This window comes from Monodelphis domestica, chromosome 2, assembly GCF_027887165.1.
Source record: "Monodelphis domestica isolate mMonDom1 chromosome 2, mMonDom1.pri, whole genome shotgun sequence".
Taxonomy (NCBI): domain Eukaryota; kingdom Metazoa; phylum Chordata; class Mammalia; order Didelphimorphia; family Didelphidae; genus Monodelphis; species Monodelphis domestica.
The window spans coordinates 224,516,641-224,544,216 of record NC_077228.1 but is presented as its reverse complement, the minus strand read 5'-3'; the positions used below and the strand labels follow the sequence as shown (position 1 = coordinate 224,544,216).

The 27,576-nt window shown below is 37.6% G+C and overlaps 1 protein-coding gene across 13 annotated transcripts in view; it reads left to right on the top strand.

The window, feature by feature from the left end:
* Positions 1 to 27,576, top strand: part of ARSG (arylsulfatase G) — a 215,623-nt gene that overhangs the window by 94,781 nt on the left and 93,266 nt on the right. For 7 of the 13 annotated variants that reach the window (XM_056817253.1, XM_016430681.2, XM_007482741.3 and 4 more), the window contains one exon: positions 26,007 to 26,876. The exons of 4 other annotated variants lie outside the window; for them this stretch is intronic. In XM_056817253.1, the coding sequence (XP_056673231.1) occupies positions 26,659 to 26,876 (218 nt within the window). In that variant the 5' untranslated portion in view covers positions 26,007 to 26,658. Of the gene's footprint in view, positions 1 to 8,706; positions 8,852 to 12,715; positions 12,799 to 26,006; positions 26,877 to 27,576 lie in introns of those variants that run through there. 2 more of the 13 variants (XM_056817254.1, XM_056817256.1) reach the window with 2 other exon arrangements.

The window sequence follows — 27,576 nt, the reverse complement described above, 5'->3', positions numbered from 1 at the left end:
TAGCTTAACCCAGGACCACCCAGAGGTCTGCCCCTTTGCACATGTCTGTTGAAGGTCATATTCTCAAATAATTAAATTTTGATCTATGCTGCAGCCCTTCCTAAATCCTGTTAGGACTGAGTAGGGTGGAGATAGGAAGTTCCAAGACCTGGTTCTGTCATTCCAAGTATCTCTATTGTATCAATTCTAAAATCAATCATGACTCAAAGAACTTCCTGTTCTATGCTTAAGCATAGGTCAAAGCCCTTTCCGTTGTTCAGCAAAAGGTTTCTGTCCTAAAGTAGTCTTAGGTAGGGAGGAGAAGGACCCTCCCTACCTAATGTTGGAAATGGGGAAATTTCCAACATTCATAAGTCTAAGAAATTTTAAGGTTTACACCACATAGGCATCTATTTTGTTTCCATTTCTTTCAATCACAAAATTCTTTTCAATCCAATGCTTTTCTATCATGAAAAATGATGAAATAAATATTTTGGTGTATATGTGAGTTTTCTTTTTATTAATTACTTCTTTGGGGTATATGCCCAGAAGTGGAATTTCTGGCATAAAGGATATGGACATACCCTCGTATTCACTGTATTATAATTCTAAATTTCTTTCCAAATTAGTTGTACTACTTTACAGCTCCATCAACAATATAGTAGTATGTGTATCATCCCACAACCCTTCTAACTATTTCCTTTTTTTGGTCATCTTTGCTAATTTGCTGGTTGTAAGGTATATCCTTGGGGTTATTTTGATTTGCATTTCTCTTATTAGTGATCTAGAGTATTCTTTTTTATAGTTGTAGATACTTTGTAATTCTTCTTTTGATAATTATTTGTTCATATCCTTTATGCTGTTGATCTTTTTTCACCTTTTTCAGTGTAATGATTAAGAATTTGGAGAGCCTGGATTCTGGGTAAGAAGACCAACTTATTGAGTAGGCTAGCAATAGCCAGTAAATCAATTGATCAATGATCTCTCTCAGTGATCAAAGACCAGAAAGTTCCATTAGGTGGATCATCAAATACAATTTGGGAAGCTCATTATTCAGCCCTTCTCTAAAAATCCCAGGAAATCTTTGATTTGTGAATAGCCAGCCCATCATACTTTCAATCCCTCCTCAATTCCTTGTAATGGAGGATAATTATATGCCTGGTATCTGTGATCAAGTCTCATCCAGTTATATGTGATGTTCTCTATGTATCCCAATGGAAATTCAAGAATTCGATTCTGCTGCTAACAGACATATCTGGCTTAAACTGATTTTTATTTACTGGGCAAGATAAAATTCAAATTCTCACTTTTCTATTTATCACCCTACAGTGGGAGAAACTTCAGGATGGACCATTCTTTGAGCTTTGTAGAAACAAAAGAATGAATACAAAGGTTGAGGGATGAATGTAAGCCTTAATTCAAAATTCAGAAATAGGAATAATTTAGCATATTATAAATAAATTCTCTTACCACCAATATGTACCTCAAATATGCTTTTTACATTACTTCCCACAGATATCATGGATATAGAATACTTATAACCTCATCATCCACTCTTCTGTGAATTATTTGCAATTTTCTTCCTTTAGAGGTCATGATGAATCAGGCATACAATATCACTAGGAAGGTTTGTATGAAAGAAATGGATCTTTGAGATTGAGAGCAGTTTTCAATCATTGAAACCACCATGTAATTTCCCACATCTGATCAAGTTCTGTCTCCTCTTAATCAGTTCTCTATCCTTTCTCTTCAGGTGGTGATATAAAATTCTTCCCCAAAATCAAAACAAAATTCATTGCTTCAATTGTAAAAATGGCTGCAAACTTTACAGAACTTTTAGAAGCAGGTATTTATGTGTAATGGAATTGACTAAGTAAGCCATCTTCACAATTTCCAAAAAAAATTTTGAGAGTGATTATCTTGGGTTGTTCAAGACCTAGGAACACCTGATTCTATTAGTTAAATAAGAAGTTCAGGTTGACCACTCAAGTTTATTTTTGGTGGGTCTGCTTTTCATCAGTGTAGAACACTGATGTGGATATGACTTCTATTAGGTCATATCTGACAGTGACAGTCTTCGAGAGCTGCCAGGGGCTCTGAGAGTCAAGACACTTGTCTATGGTCACACAGGCCTCAGATACTTTCTAGCTTTGTGACCCTGGGCAAGTCACTTAATCCAAATTACCAAATTTTCCAAAGAGGATCAGTGACATTATGGGGTTACAGTTTAACTTGTGTGAAGTGTATATAGTTGCCATACTCCACTCTTTCTGTTGTCTGTCACTTCCAGAGAGAACTCCATCTTCTCCAGGGCCAGTTAGCTCTTCTCTTATTTTCCATCATCCAGCCACATTCCGGAAGGAGGAGACAGCCTCGTCCTTGTAGAAACTATACATCACTATTCAGCAAAGTTTTCTTTTTTTGAAGTTCAATCCATCCTTCTATATCATTCTATCCAGACTGTTCCTACTATTCATCTACCAGCTTCCACATTACTCATGTCTTCCTTTATAATTCTACCCCTGCCTTTATACTTAGAGACTTCACTATACATGTTGCCGGTCCCTTGAATAACCTAGCTTCCTAGACCATCAGCCCTCTCAGTTTCCATACCCTATGTAATCTTAGTAAAATGGATGAATAATTACATGAAGATATAAATTGCCCAAATGAACAGAAGAGGAAATAGAATATTGTACTTAAATAACCCCATTAAGCTATAGCTTAATCTAATCAGGATCAATGCAGTTATATTTGGTATCAAACTCTACCTTTAAAATTCAAGGCTAATCTTAGGGAACAAGAAAGAAGAGGGGGGCAGCTGGGTGGTTCAGTGGATTGAGAAACAGGCCTAGAGACAGGAGGTCCTAGGTTCAAATCTGGCCTCAGACTCTTCCTAGCTATACAGTATTGGTTCCAAGGCAGAAGTTAAGGGTTTAAAAAAAGATTTAAAAAAAAAAAAGAAAAGGGGGTATAGGCCAGCATTAAATTCTTATAAGATCTTCCTTCGAGAAACTTCTTGCAAATATTTTTTTCTAGGTCAGCAGCTTATTTTCCCATTTTAAATGCATTGACTTGTGTGTGTGTGTGTGTGTGTGTGTTTATGTGTGTGTGTGAGTATGTGTGCACACCCACACCCATTTATAAAATTCCCCATTGAGTAGTTAGGTAAAATTAACAAGACTTTAATTAGAGCTAAGGTATAAGAATAAGAACAATTGGTCCAAATTATTTCCCCTAAAAATCTGGGACACATTTTCCCGCAGATACCTATGGAATCTAGAGGAAAGTGTGCTCAAACTTAGACAGAGACCACATAGAGCAAAAAGGGATCTCATAGGTCCTCAAAGGATGGAAGTCCTTTCCTCCCAATGATACTAATGAAGCTCCCTTTGGTTAGTGTAGCTCTCCCCTGGGCCCTGGTGAAGAGGGCCCTCATTGAGTCTTCAAACTGCCCTTTCAGAGGCCACACAAGCTGCCTTTCCTCAGCATCATTTGTTATTTATCCAGTTTGTTCCATGATATGGTCATTAGGGATGGGTTTGTCTGATACCCTGTGTGTGACATTCCCCCTGGGCTTCCTCCCTGCCCCCTCACTGCCCTCTTCTAGTCAGACAATGATTCTCAACCCTTCTCTGATAAACATAGTCCTAGAGTCAGTTCTCATTCTTTTAACCAATTCCAATACTTTTAATTATCTGATTTCATTTAATGACTTCATTTCTTCCCAACTTTATTAATTAGGTTGGTCTCACCTAGTTTGTACCTTTAATTGATTATATGATTCAAAATGTAAGAATTATTCACATCTGTTTTACACAATTGATTCCAAGTAGCTCAATCAAAGAGGTATTTTCACCCCATAAATGTATTGTTGTTTAGTCATTTCACTCCTGTTGACTTTTCATGACCTCATTTGGGGTTTTCTTGGCAAAGTTTCTAGAGTGGTTTGCCAGTTCCTCCTCCACCTCATTTTCTAAATGAAGATATTGAGACAAATAGGATTATGTGACTTGCCCAGGGTCATACAGCTGAGACTAGATTTGAACTCAGGTCTTCCTCACTTCAAATCTGGCACACCTATCTACTGAACCCAGGTGTCCTGCATTAGGGTATAGAAAACATTTGTAGTTACATTAATTTGAGATGACATACTGTAAAATACTGTGTATATATCAAGGCATGCCATCCAGATTCATTTCAGATTTGAGTTGTATAACTTCAGCTAAATCCTCCTTATTGAGCTATCCTTTTTAGTTATTCCTTGTTAACATTCTGTCATGCTACCCATGATAGCTGTTCTAAACCTTTCTTCACGCCTTCTATATCAGCTTGTTCTTGTCTCTCAGCAGATTTCTATTTGATTAAGAAAATTGAGACCAGCTACCATGAACTCCATTATTTCCCAGTAACTCAAAACCCTTCTACATCTTCATTTGTCTTTTCCTCCTTTAATTCAGTCTCAGAGGAAGAGATAATCCTTCCTATAGTTGAAGACCAACTCCTCTACTTATATTCTTAATTTCATCCTTGTACATCTTCAAAAATGTACTCTATTGATCAAATCCTTGACTATATTTCTTTCTTCAATCTCTTCTTATCCACTAGCTCCTTCCAAATATGTCTGTGCTTCCATAACCCTTTTAAAATGACATCATTTGACTCATCATACTCTCAAGCTGTCATCTCTCTCTTTGCTAGTGTCCTAGAAAGTCATTGATACTACCTCTACTTTTTAACTACCTATTCATTTCTCAATCCCTTTCAATCTAGTTTTTTTTTAATTCATTACTATACTGACATTGTTCTCTTTAATGTTGCTAATTACCTCTTATAGACCTTGGATAAATCACTAGTCTAGGCTGGATTTTAGTTACTTTGGAAAATGAGAGGGATAGTCAGGTGACCTATATAGTTCCATTCAGCTCTAAATATGTGATCCTATGATGGTCCCAACTGTTAAATTTAATGATCTTTTCTCAATGCTCATCCTTCTTGACCTTCTGGTAGCTTTTTATACTACTGACTACCTTTTCCTTTTAGAAACTATGGAAATTATCTTCTCCATTGGCACAGCTGTCTGGTGGTTCTTCTCCTACCTGTCTGAATCTTCCATTTTTTTTTCTTTCATAATTCTAGTTTCTAGTTTTTCTAGTTCTAATCCTCTTTCTCTTTTTATCTTTTTTTTCTTGATCCAAAGGAGTATAGGTATTCCTCAAGCTCTGCCCTTTGTCTTCTTTTCTCTTCCTTAGGGATCTCATCAACTCTCATAGGTTCAATTATCTCTGCAAAGATGACTCCAGGGCAGAAATATTTTGCTAAAGCTTTAACAATAGCTCTCCTGGTGAAAAAAATGTACCCAGAGCACACTTTTAAATTTAATCTGAATTATTAACATTTTTTATCACTTTCTTACATTTAGACAATCAACAACAACAAAAAGATCAAGTCCTGATTTGTAGTGGTTGCCAATTTCTGATGTGTAAATGAAATACTGAAAATTTAACAATCAGCTCTTATGGGCCTCTTGGAGTTGGGCCAGCACACTCCAGGGTCTCCAAATCCAGCCCTCATCTGCCTCTTGAACTTAAGTTCAACTTTGTCAAATTTCTGTGGGATAGCTCAAAGTCAATATGTCTAGAACAGCTAGACAATAATTTTTTTTATTGGAAAAGCTATTCAAATGCATTTGGCTCTGGTGATTTAGCCTCTATTTAGTAATAATTATAACATCATGTAATTGTATTGACCTTTTTTTTATTATTCAGAGGCCTCTCTCATCTATTGATCTTTATCCTTGCAATAGCCAATAAATATAGGAAAATAGCCATCATTTTACAGTTGAAGACTTTGATACTTATAGAGTTGATGAGATAATTTGCAAAAGGTTACAAAGGCTGTTGTTGTTCAGTTGTTGCAGTCATGTCTGACTCTTAGTGACTCTAGTTTCTTGGCAAAGATACTAGAGTGGTTTGCCATTTCCTTCTCCAGTTCTTGACTGATGTACAACACAGGCCAGGGTTAAGGGCTTGCTTAGAGTCACACAGCTAGTAAATGTTCAAGGCCAAAGTTGAACTCAAGAAGAGAAGTTTTCCTGATTCCAGGCCTGGCACTCAATCAACTGTGCTACCTAGCTGCCTAACCTATTAAGGTGGTTAGTGGCCGAACCAGATTTTCAATCTAGACCTACTTCCAACCCAGTGCTTTTTTCACTAGCAATACTCATTGTGATATGGTATTAGGCTTTGAGGAACACTTACCTCTTGAGCTATTACTCCAAATCACACTGGAAGATAATCCATGCATTTCCTCACCAGGTTTCTCTGCCTTGCCCTTGACAATTCACAGGAAATTCCTGCCACATGATTCCATTATGACAGTACTGATAAGCTGTTAGAGCTTGAAAGTTGACCAACTATCATATGCCACCACTGGATTTCTTTCTTTCTTTCTTTTTTAAACCCTTACCTTCCGTCTTGGAGTCAATACTGTGTATTGGCTCCAAGGCAGAAGAGTGGTAAGGGCTAGGCAATGGGGGTCAAGTGACTTGCCCAGGGTCACACAGCTGGGAAGTGGCTGAGGCCAGATTTGAACCTAGGACCTCCCATCTCTAGGCCTGTCTCTCAATCCACAGAGCCACCCAGCTGCCCCCCACCACTGGATTTCTAACAAGACATTCTTAGATGTTATTGTTCAGTGACTTATTTGTGGTTTAGTTACCACTCTTATGTGATCCCATGGAATTTTGTCCAATGGGGTTTTCTTGGCAAAGATATTGTGTGGTTTGCCATTTCCTTCTCCAGTGTGCCCCTGTTTTGCAGTTGAGGAACTGAGGCACATAGGAATTAAGTGACTAGTCTAGAGTCACATAGCTAAGGGTCTGAGGCCAGATTTGAACTTACATCTTGATTCTAAGACAGTACTCTGTCTACCAGTTCAAATTAGTACTAACCAGAAAGGGCTTCAGAGCATGTAGTGGTAATATTTGGGACACAAGGCGTGGATCCCAAGGGTGTTTTTATGTAGTTTGACATAATTTAAGCAGGTTTGGTAGCCTCTTTTCTTGATTTTTTTAGTAGACAATTTAAATCCTTTTAACAATTGTATCAGTAAAACTGATTGGCTTTTTGTTGCTTTTAGCAGGACAGACCTTCATGAAGCTCTTCAATCTCAAGAACTAATCAACTGTTGGCAACTCTTAGCCCTAGGTCTTGTGGAAGTAAAGATTGAGGTCTTCTTTCTGAGGGAGCTTACAATCTAATCTATTTGGAGAGAAAGATCATCCCTAGAAAAGAGCACAATTGTAAAACAGTACATAAAGGTGAATGGGAATTAACAGAGTACAAAGTAGGAAAGTTCTGATAAGATAAGGAAAGGAAACCTCTTTCTAAGTAAGAAGATCTGGGTTTCTATGTCTCAGTTCAAACATTTACTAACTGTGCAATACTTCAACTGTCATAAGACTAGCAAACTCCCACTTGCTTCTTTCTTACTCATGACTTTTTAAAGTAGAAGACTACCTAGTTGAAACCTTCTCTCCTCCTTTCTTCTGGTCCCACTTCTGAGTTCTCTCATCCAATCTGCTTTAGCCAATATATACCACCCTGAGCCCTAGTCTAGAGCCTTCATCTAGAAAACAATGAAAAAGAAAGAGAAAAAAAAAGCAGTTCATCAAAACTAAATGATATACCTACTGAGTCTGGCAGTAAGTGCAGTTGGAACTCTCTATTCTATTTTCCTAAAACTTCTGTTCCTCTTACACCTTTTCCTCTCACACTCTTATTTTGCATTACATAAATCTGGCTTTTCAAAGAAGACACTATTTCTGGTCATGATGCAGATTCTCTCCTATCTCCTTACACCCAGATTTCTTTCCTCTTTCTTCTCCAAAAGTTATTTTCATTTTTCTTTATTCAATCAAAATACATTAGACAATACAAAAGAAAATAAAAAATGTAAAATGAAATATTTGTGCTTCTGATCTCTTAGACCAGTGATTCTCAAGGTATAGTCTATCTTGTAGGTTCCAAGATCCTTTCAAAGAGCCTGTGAAGTCAAAACTATTTTAATAATAACACTAAGATATTTTAATTTCTGATTTAGTAAATGCCAGTAGATATAGTTCATAAAACCCCAAAACTTCTTAGAGATCCTTGATTTTTACATGTAAGGGGTCCTGAGATTAAAAGATTTATCCCAGCTGTGTGACCCTGGGCAAGTCACTTAACCCCCATTGCCTAGCCCTTACCACTCTTCTGCCTTGGAGTCAAGACTCCAAGACAGAAGGTAAGGGTTTAAAAAAAAAAAAGATTTAATAACCACTGTCCTAGCACCTGGAAGTTCCCAGAGAATGCCTACAATGTAACAGTTATAAAGGTGTTTGATTCTAGTAGGTTTGGTCATCATGTTAAGACTCAAAGATTCTGTAGGAACTTTGGACCTGGAACTCTTCATTTCCTCTTCTGGCACGTGAAAATAGTTTTGTTGGCAACATATAGGAAGGGTAGTGATTTGTGTGAGCTTTTTAAAAATAGCCTGCTTTTTAAATTGAATTTACTGTTGTTCAGTTATTCTTTCATCACTTTTAAGTCTTTGTGACCTCATTTGATTTTTCCTTGGCAAAGATGTAGAGATGTAGTAATTGTAGAGATGAGTAATCTGAGGCAAACAGGCTTAAGTGACTTACTCAAGGTCACACACAGCTAATAAGTATCTGAGGCTAGATTTGAACTCTGGAAGATGAATCTTCCTGACTCCAGGATGAGCACTGTATCCACTGCACCACCTCTCTGTCCATTGAAGTTACTGTATCAGTTAATTTTTATTTGTCTCTCTGGAGTTCTCCAAGTAGACCAACATCTCATCTGAAAAGGTGATCAGTTTACTTCTTCTTTGTCTATACTTGTTTCCCATCAAACTGCTTTTGACTTTCCAGACTTCAACATCATCCAGAATAACCATCAACCTCTGTGGCTACCTGACTTTCTTATACTTAAAAAAAATAAATGAATGAATGAATGAATAAATACATCCCCTTTCCTTCTGTCTTGGAATTGAAATTAAGTTTTGGTTCCAGGACAGAAGAGCGTTGAGGGTTAAGTAGCTAGGATTAAGTGACCTGCTCAAGATTACACCACCTGGAAATCCCTGAGGTCAAATTTGAACCTAGGACCATCCCCACCCCCACTCCCATCACCAGGCCTGCCTCTCTCTATCCACTGAGCCACTTAGCAGCCCCTTTTTTACCTTTTTAACTGTACAGGAATCCTTCACCCTATTGTGGGAGTTACATTCCAGACACCTCTGCCATAGGTGAAAATCCGTGAAGTAGCAGGAGAGCAAACAGATTCTACAGTCACTGATCAGCGCCCAGGATACAGAACCCCACCCCAGGAACATCATCTCTGTCTCAAGTTGGCAGGGCTTTCCCGAGGGGGTCAGAAAATGTAGCCTGATGCCAAAGGGATGGAGCAGGCTGGCCAGCAGGAAAGGGGCAGTCAGAGCAGCTGAGCTCCTCCATCTCCCTGGCTAGCTGGGCACGATAGGGAAGGCCCCTCTGTCCCTGGGCCCCATTAATAGGGGCCCTGAACAGCATCCCTGGTGACTTCTCGATGAGAACTGATTGGCTTCTTCTTCTTTCCCCCTGCTCTGGCCTGCTCCCCCCATCCCCTCTGGCTTCTCTACTCTCAACACTCCTTGCTCACCTACATTCTGGCTTCATCCTGCCTCCCCCAGGATCCCCCCAGCACCTGTTCCTTCCCCCCTCTTCTCCCTCTGTGGGCAACCTCCCAGATCGGGTGAGCCCCTGCTTGGATCCCTCCACCCTCAGTTCTTGCCCCAGCCTGGCTGTGTCCACAGGCCTCATTCCTCTTCGTGGTGAGCTCACATCTGAGCCCTAGCTTCCCCCTCTCCCACCCCCAAGATGGGGGGATTGAACTCCAGGTGCCAGGGCTACAGGCCTCAGTACTCCAGTCAGCGTTCTGTCCACTGAAACCCCCTTCCTGCCCCCGAGCTCATCTTCATCCCAGTGGTTTGGACAGAAAGGTGTTCTCCCTTCTCAGCCCTCCTGTGCCCCTTGTCCTGTGACTCAGTCCTGCTGTCCAAAGCACCTTGCCTGGGCTCAGCTGCTCTCTTGGTTGGGCTGTGGGTAGGGGGTAGTTGCTGTTGGATTTTCCACCCAATAAACTGGTGGTTTCTTGACCCCCCCCCAAAAAAAAAAAATTCCGCAATAAAGCAAAAACTCCAATACAGAATTAGATGATTTCAAAAACTCACAATAAAGTGAAGCTGCAATAAGTGAACTGTGATATAGCAAGGGACAACTGTACTTCTGACTTTCCAGATAAGCACCTTTCCTCTGCAATGATTACCTTTAACACTCACTTTTTATCACTTTTGTGTATAGTCTTCTCCCATTAGATTGTAAGTAATTCAAGGGCAAGGAGACTTTTTGCTTGCATTTGTTTCCCAGCATTTTAGCATGGTACTGTCATGTAGTAAATAAATCTATATTGCCTACTTTGCCCTCAATGTCTTTTTCTTGTTTTCTTATCATTAGCATTTCTATCAACCTATCAAATAATAATGATGTTAATAGACATCTTTGTTTTACTGGTGATCTTACTGGAAAAGTCTCTAGTTTTTCCCCATAATATATGATTCTGGATTTTGATTTTAAATAGATACCATTTATCATAGTAATAAAAGGTCCACTTACTTCTATGCTTTTTAGTCTTTAAAAACTGAACTTAGCAGAAATGGGTGTTGTATTTTGTCCAAATCTTTTCTTGCATCTATTGATATAAACACGTGAGTCTGATTATTTTGGTTATGAGTATGATATGTTATTTTTGTAGTTTTCTTCATATTGAGCCATCTTTCCATTCCTGGTATAAAAACTAATCCTGTTACTATTTTTTGATATATTGCTATAATCTGTTTGATAATATTTTATTTAAAATTTTTGTGTCAGTATTCCCTTGGGATTTTAATCTGATGTTTTCTTATTTTGTCTCCCCCTGGTTTAGGTATTAAGGCCATATTTATGTCATGGAAGGAATTTGATAAAGTCCCTTCTTTTTCTATTTTTGGAAATAGTTTATGAAATGTTGGAATGAAATATGGTTTTAATGTTTGATAAAATTTTGATAACATTTGATAAAATTTTAATGAAATTTACTTGTAAAGTTATTAGTCCTGAGCTTTTTTTTTTTTTTTGGTGAGAGTTCATTTATGGCTTGTTCAATTTCTTTTTCTGAGACTGGACTTTCTAAATTCTCCACTTTTTAATCAAGGCATTTTTTATTGTGTTTTTTTTTTTTCAAAAACACTCAGCCATTTCATCTACATTGCCATTGTTTTGCATTGTCATTACATTGTTTTTTGCAAAATATTACATTGTTTTATTAACATAATATGAGATAAAAATATTTTGAATATTTTCTTTTATTGCTTTTTCATTAGTTGTGAATTCCTATTCATTTTTTGATATTGACAATTTGGTTTTCCATGGCCTTTTAAAAATCAGGCTCGCTAATGGTTTATCAATTTTATTGATTTAAAAAAACACTTTCTTGCTTTATTGATCAGGATTTTTTTGTTTTCAATTTTCTCTCTTTGATTTTTGCAGAATTTCAATTTTTGTGTATAATTTTTCAAAAATTATAATACTTTACTATTTTAGTTTTATATCCAACTTATTGATCTATTCTTTCTCACTTTTGTTATAAAAATCTTTATATATATATATATGTGTGTGTGTGTGTGTGTGTGTGTGTGTGTGTGTAAAGTTTTTTTTCCCCTGTAAGGACTATTTTGAATACATTCCCAAATTTTGGTATGTTGTCTCATTGTCATTTTCTTCGATAAAATTATCTATTGTCTCAATATTTGTTCTTTGACCCAACAACTTTCAGGATTAAGTTATTTATTATTCAATTATTTGTAATGCTTTCTTCAAGGGTCATTGGCATATAATTTTATTTTTGTTTTTCTGCATTTTGGGGGGAATTTTTTTATCTCCTAATACATAGTCAATTTTTGTATTGTACATACACTACTGAATAATATGTATACATTTTCTTTTCCCATCCAGTATTTGCCAAAGATCTAGATATCTAATTTTTCTAAAATTCTATTTGGGTTCTTGAGTATTGTTTAATTTTGTATTAGGTCTGAAATGAGTACATTTTATATAGATTATAAGAACATCTTATATTAATGTGTACATATTATTTTACTCCATATTTTTCTCTCTAAAGTATTCAACTTTTCTTTTAGGTATTTAGGTACTATCCCATTTGATAAATATAAATTATGTGTTAATATTTGTTTTCTTTTTTCTTAAAAAAAAAAAAACACCTTACTTTCTCTCTTAGAACCAATTCTATATATTGGTTCCAAGGCAAAAGAATGGTAAGGGCTAAGCAATGGAGGTTAAGTGACTTGCCTAGGGTCCTACACTAGAAGTGTCTGAGGCCAAATTTCAACCCAGAGTCTCTCAGATACCTAGATTCCCCATCATATTTATTCATTTTCTAAAGTATTTTTCAGTATAATGTAGTTTTACTTTTTGTAATTACCTTTCATAATAACTTTTTATAATTAATTGTATTTTTATTGTTTTTTTAATCTGAGAATATGATTTCTATTCCTGTTTTCTTGAGTTCTGCTGAAGTAGAATAGATTTTGCTTCAGTCCATTATCTAAACCCTATTTGAACCTTTTATATTTCCAGTGTTATATTTCCAGTTTTCTTCCGGTTCCAGCACGTTATTAGATTATACTTTCTAATCTAGTCTATCATCTTCAACTTTGCAGGTGAGTTCTTCCCATTCACTTTCAGAGTTATGATTGTTAATTGTGCATTTTAATCTATCTTACATTTTCCCCCTTTTCCCTTCAATTCCTTGTTTACTAAGAAGTGGATAGCGAGTTTGCTTAGCACTAGTGACCTATACCTGATGCAATCTGCTTCTTTTTCCCCGTCCCTCTTCTATTCTTTTTGCCCAAACTCAGATACCAGGCTCTTACTCTTTGTTTATTTCCTTTTACATCATCCTTCATGAGCTAAGAATTTGGAATTTGTTTATGTTTAATCTCACCTTGAATCCACTCTTTCTTTCCCATCGCCAATTCCCTGATGGTTTCTATATTGAGTTAAATGTATTTTTATACCAAGCTCTGTGTGTGTGTGTGTGTGTGTGTGTGTTCTACTCTCTTTTGTCTGGTTACATGAAAGGTAATCTCAAGTGACAGATGATTTCCCCAGCCTTCCTCCATGTTTATTTAATCATCTTGCATACCTTGATTATGACAGATATTAAGTTTTACTACCTTCTTCCTCTTTTTCCATTTTGGGCTTTCTTTCTGGAAGGGATTGATAATTTCTCTATTTTCACATTGCTTTTCAATTTCTAATAGCTTTGGTTTGTTTTCATGCCCTAAATATCTTCCAACTCCATTCATCTGCCACAATGGTCCTTTGAAAGCACACATCAGCCTTTTACTCAATAAATTCTTCTTCCTGATTACCTCTAAGAATAAATATAGAGTACTCTTTTCCTTTTTAAAGCCCTTCCTACTTTGGTCTCTTTCTACTTTTGCAGGCTCCTTATATTTTCCTTCCCTCCATGTACTCTACACTTCAGCAGTACTAACTTTCTTGCTGATCATCACACAACATTATCTCTTTACTCAGTGACCTTTTATTGTCTGTACACTGTTTGGAATGTTCTCTCTCTTCATCTCTGCCTCTTATTGGCTTCCTAGGATTACTTCAAGACTCAGCTCAAATTTTCTTTCAGTTGAAGCTTTTCCTGAACTTCTCCTCCCCCAACTGCACATACCTTCCTTCAGAAATTAGAAACCTTTCATATATGTGTCTTTTATGTACTTAAGTTCCATGTTGTCTTCCTTACAGAAAATGAGATTCTTGAGGGAAAGGAATATATTTCTGCATTTTATCTGTATCCCCAGTGCTTAGGATAGTGCCTATAGGAAGTACTTAATAAATTCTTATTGATTGATCATTTCTTAAAATAGCATATGCTATTTCATAGTTGTTTTTTTGAGGGATGCAGTTTTCACCTAGTTTGATGATTCTTATGTTTCATCTCCTTGACTTATATTCTTGATCAGTTGTTAGTGAAAGGAAGATTTTTTTCTTTTTTTTCAGTTTTCATTATTTTGATTTTATTTTAGTATTTGTCATTGTCTCATTAGTCATTGTTTCATTTGGTTCATTCTCATTCTTAGGGAGTTTGTAATTAGGTAACATTTTGTAACTCATGTATTGAACTATTTATTTTCATTCCAAATCTTTTCCCTTGAGCTGCTCTCATTTGCTTTCTTATTCTTTCTTCTAGTTCTCTTATGTCATTTATAGCATAATTGAAAAAATTCTTGCTTCATTTTATTGTAAAAATCCTACTTGACTTTGTTGTTACATTTTGTTTTTATGAGATTGTGACATTATTATCCTAATCCCTTTTTTCATACAAGTTAGGCCAGTTTTTCCTTAAGTAATATTTTTTGACACTTGCAAAACTTAGGGGAATAAAGGCTCCAACTGCTGCCATCATTTCCTCATTACCATCATAAAAAGCATCCATGAAGAGCTCCAGGGGCACTCTGATGCTTAGGCTTATGGATCATCATGAATAGTATAGTCAAAGTAACTCAGCTCAGCTGAACCAATTTGAGTTATCTTCAAAGCTTATAATTGTTGAATATCCTCCTGCCACGGCTAAGTAAATCTCATTTTGTTAACTGTTGAATGACCTATGAGTGTCATATTTTGTCTCAATAGCAAACCCAAACTATTGGGGGACTAACTTGAGTCTGGTTTAGCCCAGAACAATTGGTATGGTCTTGTAGGATTGGAACATAATGAACTCTTTGATGTTTTATCTTTATTTTATTTTGATAACAAATTCCACATAACTTAAAAGTTATATGATTCATGCTGTCTCTCTCCCTTCTTTCCCCCCCCCCCCCTTCCAGAGTTGACAAATAATATAATCTGGGTTGTACATGTATTATCACTCAAAACATATTTCCATACATAATGAGCTCTTTGTTGTTGGAGATGAATAGTGAATTGGAAGGTGATCCTGGATAGACTTTAATGCTTTTGGTGATGCTGCTTTGGTGCTTGTTTCCTGTAAGTCACCATCTGCTACTAGGAGATTAAAGAATAAACTGCTTGTTGCCATTCATTAAGAAGATGATATAGGGATTGCCTTTAAGAGCAGTAATTTGAAGATAATTGAGGTAAACTGTGTCTTAAGCTTTTCAGTTTTATTGGGTCTTCCAATTTGGTCAATTTAAAACTCCTTCACTTCTACAAGAGGGATTTCTTCAGGACTTAGTTTACCTTTAAATCAACCTGTTAAAACTATAACAATTTAGAACTTCAGTTCAGCCCTTGCAAATACTGGATCCCTTTGTTTTGCTAATTCTCATCACCCCATCACCTGAGGGAATATTTCCTGAAAGGGAATCCATTTGAGATTTTCTTGGCAAAGGTACTTGAGTGGTTTGCCATTACTTTCTCCAGCTCATTTTACAGATGAGGAAACTGAGGCAAACAGGGTCACCTAGCTAGTAAATGTTTAATGCTGTTTTTGAACTCAGATGTTCCGGGCTTCAAGCCTGGAACTCTGTCCACTGTGCCACCTAGCTGCCCCATTTAAAGGAGTAACATTTGTTTATATTATCTTTGGAAATCACTATACACTTTAACCAATAGTCCTCAGTCCTATAATTGTATATGGACATGTAACATGAAGGACCCTAATAGTGTGAAAACGTAAATCAAGGTAGGTCTCCGGGATTTTTGGATTAACAACTGTGCTTTAGAAACTGAGTGTTTTTCTGTGTTTTAACTTGATGCAAGCATCAGGAGGAAGTTCTTGAAAGGACAATACAGAATTCTCCCCAAGAGCCTAGAGATATTTCTGGAATTGGGGATATGGGAACATGTGCCAATTGTATCCCGCTTATTTAAAGGCAGGCAGGGGTACTGCATCAGTTCAAAAAGTTTCCATTGTCAGCTCAGTACTGTGAACTGTAATTCTCTCAGGAGATTCCACTGAGGGACCCTTGAAGAGTAAAAATTCAGGTCTCAGCAGTGTATAGTATTTTCCCATCCCCAGCAGAAATAGCTGCTGCTTGCACATGGGCACTAGAGCACTTGTACTTGTCCAGGGTCACACTGCTAGAATGTTTCTGAATCTAGATTTGAACCCAGGACAGACATCTCATCTCTAGAGGTATCTCTGGCTTTGTTGTTGTTTTTTTCTGTTTGTTTCTCTCCCCTTCCCCCCACCCCCATTAAGAGGATAGAGTGAATAGTAGCACCTATAGAATCTAAATTCCTTCTGAACATAGATGTAGTAGCAGCTCAGGACTACAGTAGTTTTCTATAGAGAAGAGTAGTCAGGTCTGCAAGGTAGAGCAGAGTCATGACCCAGTGGTATCAGAGCAATTGGGCTCACATCTAAAGCAACACAGGCTTAGTGAAAGGCAGAAGGGCTTAGGGTTAAGTAGTGATGATTGTTCTAACCTATCAGAGGGCTACTAGCACTTGGCCCTTGCAGAGTAGGTAGATGGCAAAGATGTGGAGGGATGAAGGCAGGGAAGAAGCAGACAGACAGAAACCCCATCAATAGCAGATACTAGTGAATAGAATTGTGGTCCTCAGAGGCAGCAAATAGCCTGGGTAATGAGTAACAGTTAGAGATGTGATTCCTAAAGGCTTAGACAATGAATTAATTCACTCCTATAATGATATTGCAGTAGTAGAAGAGTACACAGGGTATTCCCAGCAGTAAGAGTCAGGCACATTGTTGTAGATTCCTGACTCCATTTCAGAATCTGAGCTATGGAGCTTGAGGCTATCTGCCCCAGTTTGTCTTCCTCCCTCCCTCCTATCCTCCCTCTCCCCTCCTCCCTTTCTTCCTCCCATCCTCCTCCCTTACTCTTTCCATCTTTCCCTCCCTCCATCCTCCCTTTCTCCTTTTCCTCTTCTCTTCCCTCATCCTCTCTCCCCCCTCCCTCCCTCCCTCCCTCCCTCCCTCCCTCCCTCCCTCCCTCCCTCCCTTCCTTCCTTCCTTCCTTCCTTCCTTCCTTCCTTCCTTCCTTCCTTCCTTCCTTCCTTCCTTCCTTCCTTCCTTCCTTCCTTCCTTCCTTCCTTCCTTCCTTCCTTCCTTCCTTCCTTCCTTCCTTCTTTCCTTCCTTCCTTCCTTCCTCCCTCCCTCCCTCCCTTCCTCCCTCCCTCCCTTCCTTCCTTCCTTCCTCCCTTCCTCCCTTCCTCCCTCCCTCCCTCCCTTCCTCCCTCCCTATTCCTCTTCTGTCTGGCTTTCTTTTTTCTGTTTGTCTCTGTCTGTGTGTGTGTGTGTGTGTGTGTATGTGTATCTTCTGTCTTAGAATCAATACTAAGTATCAATTCTAAGGCAAAATGGTGTTAAGAGCAAGGCAGTGGGAGTTGTTAGTTGCCTAGTGTCACATCATTAGAAAGTGTCTGAGACCAGATTTGAATGCAGGTCTTCTCATCTCTAGGCTCTCTAGGGCCACCTAGCTGCCCTATCTCCCTGCCCCTAGCCCCTCAGGGACAAAATTTCAACCTTTGCTCTAAGGCTATGCTTAACACAAGGATATAGGTGAAGGTCCTAGACTGGGTTCCCAGTATTAGAATGCTCCAGGGTCAGTGTGACACATTTGCATTTTCACCTTTGTTCCAGGGTCTTCTCTCTAAGTCAGGGCTGCAGGCTGCAGTAGTGCTCTTCAAGCTAGCTCTGCTAGTCAAATCCAAGGTCAAAGGTCAAATCCAAGGCCACCTACTCTGTGAGTGACAGTTTGTTGGCAGTTGATAGGATTAAACTACCTCTTCTCCACAGAAGATGATTTTGGATGATGGTTTTGAAGCTAAGTTGAAAGCACAAGCAGTGTGTGATTTGAGGGATGCTGTCACTTCCAGAACTTCAGGGCTTATCTGCCTGATGGTAGCAGATGGCCAGTGATTTTTTTCTGGTGTTAGTGAGGAAAGTGGACACCCTTCTATGTAATTATTATTATTTGGTTGCAAGAACTTTGCTGAAAGCAGGACTGATAATTTGGAGTCTGCTACTCCTGAGATTCTTGGGCTCAGCGTTCTATGCTGTCTCCATCAGGATCAAGGGGACATGATATCAAAGTAGTGCTGGTAGTAGTTTGATTTGTTTAATATATGCTGTCTTCCATTTCTCCCTCCAGGAGCTTTGCTTTTATCCTCTTTTTTGGTCCTACTTGCATGCTGCTGGACCTAGCTAGTAGTCAAAACGATTCCTGCCTACTTTCATTAAAAATTTGTTATCCTCATCTCAATTGGACCTTCATTGATGCATGATAATTTTTTTATTCTTGCCTAATTAATTCTCTATCTTATTACCCACAATAGCTGTCCTTCTCTTCTCCTCTCAGTTATACTACAGTGTCCTTTTTCTCTTCACTTGCATAGGAGTATCTAACATCCTACTTGTCTGAGAAAATAAAGGACATAGGCTTTGAATTCGCCTTTTCTCTTCTATTCTAAACATTGCCACAAAAGTTCTAATTTTTTTCTGCTCTGTTCTAGTCTCTGAAAATTCATGCCCTTCTCCTTGCCAAGGCTGGTTCCTGAAATTGTGTTCTTGAACTCATATCTTCACATCACCTCTGAAATTTTGCCTCTTTCAATAAACCTCTCTTGTTCAATTTCTTCTTATCTTCTGGATCTTTTTCTGCTTCCTACAAACTCATTCAAATCTCCTTATCCTTAAAATGCTTTCATTTAACTGTCATCTTGTTCTTGTTCTACATCTCTCCTCTCTTTCACAAATAACTTCCTAGAAAATACTATCTGTGCTCATTACCTCCATTTTCTTTCCTCTCATTCATTTATTTCCTTTCCAATCTGACTTTGTGTCCCAACAATTCATTGAAACCATCTGACTTTGTGTCCCAACAATTCATTGAAACTGTTTCTTAACTGATACATCTGATAGCCATTTTTCTATCTTTATTCTTCTTGATCTCAACAAAATCAGGAATCTATAGGAGTATTGCCTGTCAGACTACTCCAAAATCTCTGCTAGATGATTTCCTGTACACTGAGCATCTTTCTCGAAAATGATCCTTGATTATTTTCTCTTTCCAGTGGCACAGAAGATAGCACATTGGTTTTGAAATCATGAAAAGTTCAAATTCATCCTTAGGCACTTACTAGCAGCTATGTGACATTAGGCAAGTTACTTAAATGCTCTCTTTTTAGTTCCCCAATATCTAAAATAGAGATACTAACACCTACCTTACAGGATTTATGTGAGGATCAAATGAGATAACATATATAAAGTATTTCACAAACCCTAAAACTATATATAAATGTTAGCTATTATGTTATTATTCTATTTCTATGCCTTCTCTCTCAATCTCATTAATTCATGAATTTAATTATATCTGTAGAAATGATTTCAAAATCTATATTCATGTTTCTTAACCATAGCTCATCAGGTGCCTTAGAAAACCAACAAGATATTTTTCCAAGAAATTCTGTGCAACCTTATCTTTGTTATTTCAGTTGTCTTTAAGATTCTCAACCTTATTTTTGTTATTTCAGTTGTTTTTAAGACTCTCCAGGAGAGACTTGGATAAAGAGATGGCCCATGCAGGAGCCAGTATGTTTGGCCAGGACTAAAATACTGAAGCCTGTAGTCTTTGGAAGCTGATGAATATTTAACTCTCAATTATTCAACCTGGTTGTCTAGTCTTTGGATTATTCTTCTTAGAATCATATAATTTTAATTAATAGGTACCTCTGATCTGTCTAGGCTAACTTGGACATGAGGAGGATTTCTTACTGTAACATTTTTGAAAAGTGGCTATCCTCCTGAGGCAGCCGGTTATAATTTTGGACAGTTGTAATGTTTTTTTTTTTCTCATATCAAGTCTGAATATGTCTCTGCAACTTCTACCCGCTATTCCTATTTCTGACCTCTAGCTAAACAAAGTAATCTAAGCAAAACAAACCTAATCCTTCTTCCACATAACAGCTCTTCAGATATTTGAAGACAGCTTTACATATCTCCTTCAAGTCTTCTCTTTAGATTTTCAAGTGAAGCTTGGTTTGAGGTCCTTTGCTTCAACTTGCTTCTTTTCTGTTTCTTTCTACTTACAAACTAGTCATGTTCATTGGCTTTTCTAGCCCAAAGATGAGCAGCGAAGCAGAAAAAAAAATTCAAAAACACCTAGCTTCTCTGTTAAAAATATATGGCCAGGGAACATGCTGAAATTATTACTAAAACAGATATCCTCCCATGGTAGAAGTTCCTTGCCAAGCATAACTGAAGTAGTTTATAATCCTACTGGGAGAATCTGGTTTAGCAACCTAAACCTGTCTTTTTGAGAGATAGCAAGTGACTCAAGAAGCAAGTGATCCTTCTTTGTGCAACTTATTGTTTGGGATCATCAAGTTCTAGTGAAATCTGTTAAAATCCCTCAGTGTGCCTTTTAGTCTTACCTTAAGGCCTTTTCTGATTCTTCCTAATCTGTCTGTTCTCAAAAGTCTCAGAGTCCTTCATTTGAACTCATGCCCTGTAACCATGTATTAAGTTAATGTCAACTCAACACATGATCTCACACATGATCTCATTGGATCCCTGTCTTGTCCATTATTAGTATTATTATTCCAATAGCCTTTTACTGTCTGCAGAGTGCTTTGTTTACAATACCTCCGTGAGGAAGCTAGATACTTAGATACTCTAATATCCAAAACCAATATCCAAAATGTCAGTGGATCTATGATTTCAGTGCAGGTATTCCCTCCAATGATCAATAATGCTTGTGTATCTTAAGTGATTCTTGCCCTTGGCCTCTCAGAAATTTGCCACTGAAAAATTCTACCTAACATGATGAGAATCTGAATTCTATAGTTTTGTATAGATACTAGTATATCAGCTAGGCAAATAAAACACTGAGCCTGGATTCAGGAAAACCAGAGTTTAAATCTGGCCTCGGACATTTACTAGCCATGAGACTGCGGCAAGACATTCAACCTCTGACTGCCAAGGTTTCCTCAGCTATAAAATGAGAATAATAAAAGACTTACTTCACATGGTTACTGAATAGATAAAAGGAGATATTTGTAAAACACTTAGCACAATGCCTGGCATAGGAATTGTTTAATGAATGCCTATTCCTTATTATCATCCTCATTTTGCACATGAGAAAAGTTAGTATCTTGAAGATTAAGTGATTTGCCTAGGATACATAGAATATTAGAGATAGAATTAAAACCCAGGTTTCCTAACTATGCTGTGAACTCTTGAAGACAAAAAATCTATTATTCATCTGTGTATGATATGTTCAGAACCTCCAGGAAAGCAGTGTGGTGTAGTGGAAAGAGCAGTTTCTGGGGTCAGAGGAACTGGGTTCAAACAAATTCTATCTTTGATGCTTACTAGCTGTATGAACTTTGGTAAGTTACAACCTCCCTTGGCCTCAGTTTCTTCATCTGTAAAATGAGGGAATTGGATGAAATGGTTTCTGATATCTTTTTGGCTCAATGTAATCCCATCCTAGTAGATTAGGGAAGCATATAATGGGTGCTTAATAACGGTTGTTGAATTGAATTGAAAAGTCAGGGAATAAAATTGTATCTACTCTGGCTGCATCTTTTTTTCCCCCTTAGTTGAAATTTCCCTCTTTTCTATACCTACTTTCTCTACCTCTATTTTTAATGAGATGTGTGGGAGGAATAAAGAGGTGTTGAACAAGAGGTGAAAAAAATGCAGAGATAATGATTTCTGAAAGTACCATAAGGGCCAGATTCATCTGGGCACCTGAGTACCAAGTCTTTAGCCTTGACCTTGACTTCCATCTATAAACAAGTAGCTTGTTTTTTCTCTTCAATAAAAAGTTGAGGACAGGAGAGGAAATTAAATTTTTCCCTAGGGAGTTGAATGGGGTGGAGGAGAACAGAGGGAGAGGCTAAATTAATTAGCTTATGTCCATTCTTTTCTAGTGATGAATATTAATAATTATCTTTTAAAATCCCCAAGAAACTTTATATTAGAGAATAGTAACAAGAAAACAATCTCTCTTTGTTCCTTTTGGGGGACTTCTTTCTCATGAAAATTTTTACCTTTAAAACTCTTATTTGCTTTGATCAACCTAAATGGATTACTGACAAGAAACTTTAGGATTCTAAACTCAGTAGATCTAATTGAATAATAATAATAATAATTTGTTATTTATGTAATACTTGTTATGTGCCAGGGATTATTCATAGTACTTTATAATTTTCTCACCTGATCCTCAAAACAACCATAGGAGGAAGGTGTTAATATTCTGCTCATCTTATGGAAGAGGAAATAGAGGCAAAGAGAAATGAAGTGACTTGCCCAGGGTCACACAACTAGTGACTGAGGCTATACTTGAATTCAAATATTCCTGATTCTAGGTCAAGTGCTGGGCTATCCACTTCAGGCTAGTTGCTTTTGAAAGAAAATGGGAGTCAGTCAGACCACAAGTATTTATTAAAAAGCCTTTGTGTGTATATTGTTGTTCTAGGAAAGAGAAATGTTTTTTTTTTCCTTCCTCCACAAATACTATTTGATTAAATTAAATTTTGAAAGTGTGGGTCTCATTTTGGAATTTGGAAAGATCTGCATTTCTCCATAATGGATTCACTGACTATCAGATGACTATGGCTGTTGTCTTGGAGTTTCTTTTATTTTGATTAAACATCTATCTGCCCTTTCTTTTAAAAGATTAAAGTTTATTCCTGTTTTTTGTTTTTGGAGCACATTCATTTCTTTATATATTCCTACCCAGGGAACCATTCCTTTTAAGAAAGATTATAAAAAGAAGAGGGGGGGAAGCAATTCAGCAAAACCAGTGAACACATCAACAGTGTCCAAAGTAGTTGCAATATTCAACACCCAGGATCTCCCCACTACTATTGAGCCTTTTAATAGCTGTAGAGCTAGTAAGGACTCAGAGGCTATCCAGTCCCATCACCTCATTTTATAACTGAGTACAGCAAGTGTAAAAGTTAAAATTAAATCTCAATAATAATATTATATTTTAAGAGATTTATTAATGATCATTAGAAATCAAGGAATGAAGAAGATACAAAATAAAGACCACGTGCCCATGGCTGGTTAGCCATTTTTAGCCATCCCTACTCACCATCATCTATGCTGATTCTACATCAGAGAGATGGAGCCTCCAAAGCCCACGCCCTTTATCCTCTGTCTACAGGAAGTATGTAATGACAGGAAGTCAGTGGGTACTTGGGATATGTAGTTCTTTTTTAGGGTAACAGATTTTCAGTTGTACACAAGTCTAAGAAAGGATTCTGATCCCACAGTCAGTGTTCCCTCCAAGTTGTTCTGATAAATCAGTTTTGGAATTATTTCTCCATTTACAGCACCACTAACACTGGAAAACTCCATTTCTCTTTCTCTTAGTCCATTTTGCGAAATCTAATGGCCCTTTCTCAGTCCTCATCCCTTTTGACCTGTCCATAGCCTTTAACACTTGTCAATAGTCTCTTCTCCTTGATATAGTCCTTTCTCTTTAGATTTTTATGACATTGCTCCCTCCAGGTTTTTAATCCTACTTAACTGCTCTTTCTCCAACTTTTTTGCTACCTCTTCATCCATGCCATTTCTATGAACTATAAATTTCCTTTAAGGTTCTATCCTGGGCCACCTTCTCTTCCACTTCAAAAAATTTTTTTAACTTAAATTCTGTTTTAGAATCAATACTAAGTATTGATTCCAAGGTAAAAGGGTGGTAAGGACTAGGCAATGAGCATTAAGTGACTTGCCCAGGGTCACACAGCTAGGAAGTGTCTGAGGTCAGATTTGAATCCTGTCTCTAGGCCTGGCTCTCAATCCACTGAACCATCCAGCTGCCCCCTGCCTTTAACTTTTTCAATGAGTAATTTCATCAGTTTCTATGGATTCAATTTTCATCTTTGTGACAATTAATCTTATTATTATTATCTATGCTGATATCTCTCTGCTGGTAAATCTACTTATTTATCTCTAACTTCTCTGCTGACTTTCAATCTTACTTCACCAACTGCCTGTTGGACACCCACTTCCTGCCCCAAACCTCCTCTTCCCAGTTTTCCTTTCTGTCTTCCAAGTCACTCAAGCTCACAAATCCTGAACTTCTTACTCTCACTCATCTCTCCCACCCCATATCCAATATCTTGCTAAGTCCTATCAAGCCTCCCTTTATAACATCTCACTTATAACACCCCCTTATCTCCTCTGACACTGCCATCACCTCGGTGTAGCCACAACTGTTGGCAATAATCTTCTGGTTGGTCTCTCTGCCTGAAGTCTTTCCCCACTTCAGGCTACTACTGTCTCTCTATTCTACTGCCTGACTGATTGTCCTAAAATGCAAATATGACCATGTTACCTCTCCACTCATTCAATAAAGTTCAGTGGTTTCCTACCAATTTAGGAACAAATATAAAACCCTCTGTTTGGCATTGAAATCCCTTAATTGCCTGATCTCCTCATACATTCCCAGGCTTCTTACATCTTACTCCTTTTGCCACTACATACTGTGTGTGATCCAGTGAGGCTGGTCTCCTTTCTCTTCTTTACAAGAGATACTCAATCTTCTAATTCTGAGCATTTTTACTGCCTGTTCCCTATTCCAAGAGTTCTCTCCTTCCTCATCTCCTTCTATTGCTTTCTCTGGTTACTTTCAAGTCCCATCTAAAATCTTATCCTCCTTAATACTAGTACTTTTCCTCTGTTGATTATCTCCAATTTATTTTATTACATTTATATTTACTTATTGTTTACATGCTGTTTCCCCCAGTAGATTCTGAGGGACTGCCCTTGAGAGCAGGGCCTTCAAAAAAATAATGGTATCCACAGCACTTAGCATACTGCCCAGCACATAGTAGGTACTTCTTAATCCATGTTTGTTGATTAATTAACTGTGAACAGTTGAGTTAGCTGGTTCTATAATATCAGATATGTATCTCCATGATACAGTAATGACTAATTATGACTAATCTGTCATAATGCCAGTTGTAGTAGAATTAAAATACCCATCTTTTTATACTCTAAGTGGCCTGCCTTCTTCTTAGTCCTGAATTTCTGATTTTAAATTGATGTCTTCCTATATCCCACTGCCTCTGCCTTACTGACCTTGTGAATAAAGTCTCCTTGATGTACTAAAGACATTGGCCTCATACTGATTCCATTTCCTACTCTGATCTCTTGTTTTTTGTACTCAAGGAGACGGAATTAAAATTGCTTATCTTAGGACAGTTTTTCTTTTTTTTTTTCTAGTACTTTCAAGTCTAGTCTGTGCCAGACTCATGATAATTTAGTTTTCTATCATCTCTTCAAATATTTTAGTAAAGGAGCCATGTCAGGTTGAAAAAGAGGGCACAGTTCCTTTTTTCAAATCCTATACTAGATGTAAAATGCTGCAACATGGTACAAGGGAGAAAGTTCAAATCCCAACTTGCCAGTTACCAGCGTGATCCTGGACAAGTGAATTCATGTCCCTGGGCCTTCGCTTGCTCATCTATAAAAAGACAGGGTTGGACTAGATAGTTTCCAAAGTCCTTTCTAGTTCTAGAATGTTAATTGTTTATTATTATTCCATGTTAATGAGCATATTTGCAAAACAATTTTATTTAATAGCATCATTATTACAAAGAATGATATCCTAGTGGAATTATTGCCCTTTCTACCCACCTCCTTCAGGACTGGTAATGTGTTTTTGAAAGATTTTTTTTTTCAGTCTTTGTGAATCAGGTCATTTGGAAATAATGTCATTATTATTTTAGAGAAACTGATGTACAGGTTAAATATTTGAATGGGGAAGAAAACATCTGTTGGCATGGAAAAGCCATTCTTTTCTAACATACTGAATAAAACACAGCTGTGCTGGCAGTTTTTAGTCTAATTTTCTTCTTCACTATGTATGTGAGTGAATGTGTGTTTGTGTTTGTGCATTTTCAGAAAAACTTTACAAAGAAATGAAGCACTCCACCATCTGGAATTTGAATCCTCACCCAATGTCCACTGCATCCACTAAGAACATCCAGGTGTTCTGCAGCTGCCTGAATTCATCTCATAGGGAAGCAGCACCCCAAGCAGCTGTGAGATTTGTTTTGCAGCTCAAATAACATTAGTTTGTTATTCTCACAACTGCATGGTGGAGCCATTTTCTAAGCAACCTTGCATGATATGGAAACTGTAGAAGAATTGGAGCCACTGCCTTTGGAATTATATGCCTTGTTAAAAGAAAAGAAAAAAGAAAAAAAAACCCTAGCTTTTTTTCAGTGGGCCCCATATGTAAACATCAAATGCCAGTGTAATGTATCCCTCTACCAGTCTGGTGAGTGATACGGTTCACTGACAGGAAAGACTAAGGCCATCTTGTGGGCTGCCAGTTTCCTAACCCCCCCAACTCCCAGAATCACAGTCTGTTAACTTCAGTTTTGGTGTTGCCACCATTGAAAAGGAGAAACCTTTTTTTGTGCTGCTCCTAATTCTGTCTTCTGGGGGGCTCTGTTGACATGAAGGTGAGTAGAAGATAGCCAAAGGAAAGGTTTGGAGTAACACCACCCACTTCTGCTCCAGATTCCTGGAATCCAGCCCTTTTAAGACCATGGAGGGACTTTTTCTGAAAGTTTTGCTGCTGGGTGCAAGTTTAACAGGGTTGCTTTTCTCTCTTGTGGATTTTCATTTCTTTTGGAAGACAGGCCTCCAGAGGCCTAATTTTATAATCATTTTGACTGATGATATGGGATGGGGTGACTTGGGGGCAAATTGGGCAGAAACAAAGGATACTCCACAACTGGATAGAATGGCTGCTGAAGGGATGAGGTGAGTCTTAAAAAAGATAATCATGTCTCTTTGTTGACATGCCTTTGGTTGCCTCATACTGTGCCTGGGTTTAATTAAGAGCTGCTAGAGATGCAAGGACCAAGTTTATTTATAGTAATTGCATGGTACCCAGTCTATCATCACTGTTATTGTTGTTCAGTCATTTTTTTTTCAGTTGAGTCTAACTCTTCGTGATTCCATTTGGGGTTTTCTTGGCAGAGATCCTGGAGTGGTTTACCATTTCTTTCTCCAGTTCATTTTATAGATGAGGAAACTGAGGTAGTCAGGGTTAGGTAACTTGGTCAAGGTCCTATAGCTAGTATGTGTTTGAGGATGGATTTGAATTCACTAGTCTTCCTGATTAGGACTTGCACTCTTATCTACTATGCCAATGAGTTGCCTTCATCACTGAGCACTTTATATTTGATATATGCTATCTCATCATGAAAATTATCTTAACATAGGCTCTTCGAATCACACACCCCCAGACAAAAAATGGGCACACAACGGCTCATATAAGGCACAGCTATTACTATAGATACATGTGTATATATAACTATAACTATACATAAGAAATGTATAATGTAAATAATAATGTACAAATTTCAAGTGCTTTATGGTTACAGATTATATTTCATTTGAGCAACCCTATAGGTAGTAGTACAAGTATTAGTATTTCTGTGTTACTGATATAGAAACT